The sequence below is a fragment of the Octopus sinensis genome, linkage group LG6, assembly GCF_006345805.1.
Source record: "Octopus sinensis linkage group LG6, ASM634580v1, whole genome shotgun sequence".
NCBI lineage: Eukaryota > Metazoa > Mollusca > Cephalopoda > Octopoda > Octopodidae > Octopus > Octopus sinensis.
Genome location: NC_043002.1, coordinates 58531529 through 58538753, shown reverse-complemented (window position 1 = coordinate 58538753; position 7225 = coordinate 58531529). Strand labels below are relative to the sequence as shown.

The following is a 7225-nucleotide window of genomic DNA, read 5'->3' as shown; positions in this document are numbered from 1 at the left end:
CATACCCTCAGGCTGTGTCTCGTAGTATTTTCTGTTGTAAGAGTCAACACTAAAAGGCTTCGTTTCCATGCAGTGTATCCAAGGCAAGCCAGACGTCTCTAAGGGAGGCGGCGTGGAACTTAGTATACAAGCTGACGAAACATACGTCTCTTTTGCAGTTAGGTAGATTGGGCCATTGAAAGTTGTGTGCTTTGGCTGCCGACGCACAGAGATGTTACTGACTCAAGTCTTCGATAAATATCTCCAACTGATCACCCTTAACAACCTTTCTTACAGAATATGGTTTATCAAATATCTATACTGAATAACAATTTGTACTTATTTTACTTGACTGTCATCAAATTACGCCGACAACATTTTTTTACTCAGCATTCATTTATGAGCGCAAGGCTACACAATAAAATAAAAGTGGAAATGAGATTACAGGACATTCATGCTTTTCTCAGCTACATTTGTAACTGCTTATGATCGAAACTACATGGACACAGTTCACCAGGAAAAAAAAAAGTTATAGAAACTACTCGTCGGGTAGTGTTATTAAATAGCTATGTATATTTTATTGCATACGCATTAAAATTTTATTAAAATACCGAGGTCTGTGAATTGCTTCTGTTAATCAGCGCTACTTTAATTAGATTGACATATTTTAGTAGCAGACAGGAAATAAACGCTGTTTATGCTACACTATTTCACTTTGGCGGTTGTCTTTATTGTTCTATAAGATCTCGAATAAGTCATATCTTGCATACAGTGATATCTCTTGAATCGTTTCAAGTGACGATTAAATTTTGATAGGTGATTAATAATGATTTAATATCGAACTTAATTATTGCTTTTAACAACGGCACAATGTCTGAAATTCGGTGGGGAAAGAGTTAATCGATTGGCTCGTATTTCATTTAAGCGACCCTCGAAAGGATGAAAGCTGAAGTTGAACCCGGCAATATTTGAAATAAAAACACTTATTCTTTTAAAATAAAATTTTCGTATGTCAACTTGGAGCGCCTTTCAAAATGAATAAGAGAGAACTTCAAAAATTAGAGCATGTATTGTGATGATCGGTATGAAATAAACTTGTAGTAAGGTCAGGCAGTCACAGGCAACAGCTGGTCTTGAATTGAACTAAAGCTCCTGAGAATATATAATAAACATAATTGTCCAAATATTTTTGAAAAGATTAGTCACCACATATCGCGTACACTTTCCCTATTGGCTTATAAAAATAGAGCGCGGCAATCAAAATAAAAAAGAAAAAATTTCAAATCCCTTCATAGAGAGAAAGGAAAGCTAGAATTAGGGGTAACGTAACAGCCTTCAGCTAAATACAACTCTTTTTAAAAGGGCTCCCTTCCAGACATGTGGTCGTTGCTTTAAATGCTTAGCGCATTAATACTACGACTGCGAAATATATAGTCCTCTGTATTTCGATGACAAATTGACAAAAAAATAAGCGTCAAACGGTATAAGAAATATATGTTTAACCTATCTAACGATTTTTTTGTAATTCTCAGTAAAATAAACTTGATGTTATATTCGATTTTATGATGTGAAGTGTGATAGCTAGTTTGCGCGCACAAAGAGAGAGAAAGAAAGAAAAAGAGTAAGAGAGAGTGATGTAGAGGAAGAAATAGTAAGAGAGAAATAGTGAGGTAGATAGAAAGATAAAGAGAGAGAGAGGGGGACTGTAAGAAGAGAAAGAGAGCCCGCGACTCAGAAGTTGTATGTAGAGCTGTGGTGTTGTTGTGTTAGGCGCATATTTGGAATCTAGCTGTGCACTTTATCCTGTTCTTTCTAAGGAATATATTTAAGCTTGCAATCACGTAAGTTACAACTAATTAAACTTGATTTGATTTAGGAATTTTATTGTTATCATGAAATCATCGTTTAATGATGAATGTTAAATATATACACCGAGGGTTACTACATTCTTCTCTGTCTCTACTATGTATTAGCCGAATTTTCAATATTATTATCTGTGTATCTCTTCCTGTCTCTAGCTATCTTTCACATTTTGCTTCTGTGTTTACACATCTGCTCTATTATTTTTAAAAATCGGTATTTTTCGCTTGTTCCTGACAAATGAGATTTTCTTAAAATCATATCGATGGAGTAGATGTTTGACTTTCCAATGTTAATTTAAAAAGACAAAAACCTCAATAACTAAGAAACCATATACACACAACGCATACTCAAATATTTTAAACTCTTTCCTCTGGAGGACACACATGTACAAAGTTCGCTAGATCGCCCGAATATTTCAAATAGACAGCTATGATTAATTATTATTTCACAGTTTTATATTTTCTTTTGTCAAAAAACCTGTCTATCATTAATATATAGAGATGTAGTTGGGCCGCCTTAGGGTAGTTTTCATGTTCTCTTTTCTCTCATACTGTCCTCTTTAATCTTTCCCTGCTTAATCTCCCTTCTCTATTTCTTTAACTCTCTACTTTCCGTCCTCCAACTCCTACTTGTATCTCTCTCATTTACTCTGCCTTTATTACTTCCCGGCTTCCTCAACGGTAGCCGACAGTTTCTACTACAGCCGTGGCCATATTTACATTTCTTACCTTACTTTACTAAAGAGTTCTCTTACCCCCTCTCTTTCATTCTATCACCCTTTCTCATCGCTCACCTCCACTTATTCGTTCTCTCACCCTTTCTCATCGCTCACCCCTCTTATTCATTTTCTCACTCTTTCTCATCACTCACCCCTCATATTCATTCTTTCACCCTTTCTCATTGCTCTCCTTCTTTCTCACGCTATTTTATTGACTTACTTTCACTCTCTCTGCCTCTCATCTATTTCTATCTACTGCTCTCCCACTCTTTCCGTTCATTCACTTTCCATCTCTCACTCTTCGCCTTCAATTACACTCTCTCATTCGTCCTTTTCATTCACTTACTCTCTCATTATATTTCTCCTCCCCCTTTCTTCTTTCTCTCCTCTTACTCTATCTACTGTCATTGCTACCACCTTTATCACTATTACTACTTCTACCACCACCACAATTACCTAACTACCAACCTACCTCTCTATCTATTTTTTAAAAAAATATTTTACCCAATTTATATCTCTACATATCCAGGTCTGCACCTTTAACACAAACAAAACAGTTTCTTTTTTTGTCGCCGTCTGCCACTGGTGTCACACCACACACAATGTTGAAATTTCTGAAGAAAAACCATTCGAAGGATAGTGAAGAACGAGAGCGATTGAAAAAGGAACTGTTCGGATTTACGCGGGTAAGAAATTTTGTTATTGTTATTAATGTTTTGTCTTTCTCGCTCTCCCTTGTTGGTCCTCAACTTGGAATTTTGCAGAGGCTATCTGGTTGTAATTGTATGTCTAGTTGTCGATGTACATACATACATATATATATATATATATATATATATATAATATGCAGATACATTACTGTGCATATATTCATAACATAATACTTACATACATGCCTTACTATGTGTATATCCACATTTTTGTGTATGCATATATTCATATTATTACGTGTGTATATTTACATATCACTTTGTATATATATAAATATATATATATATATATATATGTATATATGTTTGTATGTCTGCATAAATATCAAAGTTTGTATGCACACAAATCAGTGTTTGTATGTGTATGTATAATTATGCATACACGTCAATATGTTGTGTATATGCACCACATCAATACGCATGATATATATACACATCGATACGTATAATTATTCACATCACATCAGTCTGCGTATGTGTGTGTGTATATATATATATATATATATATATATATATAGACACATATGTGTGTAAAGGCAAATGTACTGTATTTAGATGTGTGGTTATATATATATTTATATGTATGTAAACTGTGTATAGGTTGTCGTTTTCGTTGTTGGTCGGTGGAGGCCATCTTGAAGTAGTTGTCTGGATGAGTCAGAGAACAAGCCTTTTCTTCCTTTCACTTAGGTAGGTAGGTGTATATATACACACATAGGTATGTATGCGTGTAGAATAGGTTATTAGTAAGTTAGAAGGGACATAGCATTTACTTCCCACTCTCTGATTTACTTGTTAATTACTTTTATGTCGAATATATTTCATATGTGTGTGTATAATCTATACATATATTTATATATTTATTTACTGACACACCTTAGTCTTTCATTAAGAAATCTTGTCAATCACTAAAAACTAATCCGGTAATAATAGTAAAAGTGAAAAAAATATTTCTTGCAAAATTGTTCCCGTCACTCGGGGAAAAAAAACTTTTTTTATATTAAGTTTGATTAAGCTATTTTGAGGCAATTAATTTTTTTTTTTAAATAGGTTTCACTATGAGGATGTTAAAATATAAAAGGCAATAGTTTAAGCACCTGTCTCTGTCTTTTATTGTAAGGTGATGCGTGTCGGAAAAGCCTGATGCGATATTAGTAATTGCAAATAAATAAAACTTGGAGAGAAAAAAAGAAGTACTGTCAACGTATAATCGAGGGTGTGTGGACTCGGTATAGATCTGGAAAAGCTTATGAGGACCTTAATACACAACTATGTAGAGTATACATTAGTACGATAACTAGAGGCCCTATCAGGAGAACCCGTCCGCTTCACGGGTCTTATATATATGTATCATTTTAATGTTGACTGTGGAAAGAAAGAAAACACTCGATACTGTTTTAGAGATTAATATTTTAGTTTGTCTCTTGTCGTAACTTGTCCCGGAGACTGTGTCACCCGTAAGCCAAAATTCAGAGTAACAAGACACTGATACGAGCAAAATAGTATTTATAATCTCCATTTTTCCTGTGTTTTTTGCAGATCCCTTTCTTGGTGTTTCGGGGTCCTCAAGCGCCTGGAGACTTCTTTCTCTGTCCCTTTAAACTTGTAGTAATTTGTCTGTTTTCACTTGCTACCTGTTGGTTGGGTTTCGTGCCTTGGTCTATACCGGCTGCTGCTAGTTGTAGTACATTGCAGTCCTCTTACTTCTCCCCCCTCCTTCCAGCTACTGTCAAAACAGAAATTAATACTCCGCCACCGCCGCCATCACCTATACTACTCGTATATCAGCAACCAGTTTGTTACATGAATGGAAAATTGTGTTCGTGCGTGTGTTTATGTATATGTGTGTGTATATATTTTCACTCCTATGCGAGCCAGTGAGGAAGACACTGCTACACGGTTGCGCGAACTGCTAGAAATAGCAGTCAGATCTCATTCTGATCACATCCAACGATCATCAATGATACATTGAACATTGTTGATGATCCTTGCTCTACAAAAAAACAAAAACAAAGAAAAACATGTTAGTCACGGTTAGGAAACCTTTGATATTAGGTTTTAAGATTGTAAACCAGTCTAGGAGAGTCTCTTGTTGTCGTTGACCTTGCTAGAAGTAGCAGCTAGATTTCTTTCCAATTGCACTCCATTGAAGAGCACATTCGATATATTTAGTTGCAAAGGTTGAAAAAAGAAAAAAATGCAGTGGTCACGACTGGAATTCTTTTGATCATGAGTCTGTTCTGTGAGGATTGATCTGCGGTCAAACTCCTTTAGATTATAATAAATATTATTATGATTGTCATCTTTTGTGTTCGATAATTATCAAAATAACTTAAGGCGCAGGCGTGGCTGTGTGGGTAAGACGCTGGCTTTCCTAATCATGTGGTCGACCTCGGCGGAATTTGAACTCAGAACGTAAAAAAAATAATGACCATCCAATACTCAGCTATAACGCCTCTATGCAGTCGCTTGAGCGGGTAGAAATAGCAGCCAAATCTTCTTCAAATCCGACCTGGTTGTCTTACATGCGGAAGGGCATTGGTTTACGAAGTTCTTGGAAAAAGACTGGATGGTCACAGCTGGAACGCTTTAGGTGCTTCGGCGCTAGACTACACTTTTGACTGATATAATCGTTTGAGTCTGGAAAGAAAAGTTTAAAAAGTAATAGACATGTTGTTTAACCCCAGGCCAACGCCTATCAAGCAGATATTTGATCAGACGTTCCGGATGTGACAACTCCGTCTTTTCAAATTACATTGTCTGGTGTGTCATTTTATTTTCATACCGAGCGACCCCCTCCCTTCCACCATACAGTAGACCTCAGATTTATTACAGTTGTACTATCGAAATGGTGATGATGATAATGTTTTCATATTTTGTCACAAGGACAGCAGTTTTGTGGGCGGATGCCAGTTGATTGCATCGACCCCAGTGCGTAACTGGCACTTAATTTATAGACCCCCGAAAGGATGAAAGCTAAAGTCGACCTCGGCGGAATTTGAACTCAGAACGTAAATACGGACGAAACGCCGATAAGTATTTTGTCCGGCGTGCTTACCGATTCAGCCAGCACGACACCTTTTGAAATAATGAAAAAATATTGTAAGGAATTTAGGTCGGTGCCTAACCGTTTCTTCTGTCTGTCTCTTCCAAAGTTATGGTGTAAAACGAAATTTCTATAACTAGTAATAATAGAATCCAAGGCTCTGACCTTTCAGTTTAGTCTTTCTTTCCGATAATTTTGTGTCAATATTTCCAGAATGATCTGTCGTTTTTATGTGATGGTGGTGAATTCTGTTCTGTTCCCTACCACCCACTTTTATAGATTGTGCTAATTATCAGAGAATCATTATTTTTGTCGTTGGTTCAATGAAGTGGGTTTTCTGCAAACCGCAACACTGAAGCAGTAACGATTTTTTCGATCTCCAACTTTTGTTTCATTCATGTCAGTGTTTATATATGAGAAAAAAAAAAAAGAAAAACTATTATCATTATCATCATAGTTTCGATCTTCCTCTTTTATGTTCCTGGAGGGTCAATAAAATTAAAGTGCCAGTCAAGATCTGGGCTTGATGCTCACCGACTCGGGATCACCCTTTGTTTTTCCGATACAAACTACTTTTTGAAAGTGGTCGAAAATAAAACCTTCAATTGAAATTTCCAATTTCCCAAGCGGTACAAGTCTAGCAATTTTAAGGGAGGAGTATGTCAATTACATGGACTCCAGTGCACAACTGGTTCTTATTTGATCGACCCCTCCCCCGCCGCCTCCTGAAGGGTTGAAAGACAAAGGCGAGCTCGGCGGAAACTGAACTCAGAACGTCAAGAGGGACGAAATGCCGGTAAGCATTTTTGTTCGGTGTTGCTAACGATGCTATACCAGCTCGTCGCCTTGCGCCTGTTTGATAAAAGTTATTTTACTAAATTCTTTGTTTCCAAAATTAATTGAAACGAA

At 36.4% G+C, this 7225-nt stretch overlaps 1 protein-coding gene across 6 annotated transcripts in view; it reads left to right on the top strand.

Moving 5' to 3' along the window:
• The first annotated feature begins 1664 nt into the window (after positions 1-1664).
• The window catches only part of LOC115212788 (LLGL scribble cell polarity complex component 2), a 160070-nt gene continuing 154509 nt past the window's right edge, over positions 1665-7225 (top strand). For all 6 annotated transcript variants that reach the window (XM_029781481.2, XM_029781482.2, XM_029781480.2 and 3 more), the window contains exons 1-2: positions 1665-1820; positions 3090-3246. In XM_029781481.2, the coding sequence (XP_029637341.1) occupies positions 3163-3246 (84 nt within the window). In that variant the 5' untranslated portion in view covers positions 1665-1820; positions 3090-3162. The remainder of the gene's footprint in view (positions 1821-3089; positions 3247-7225) is intronic.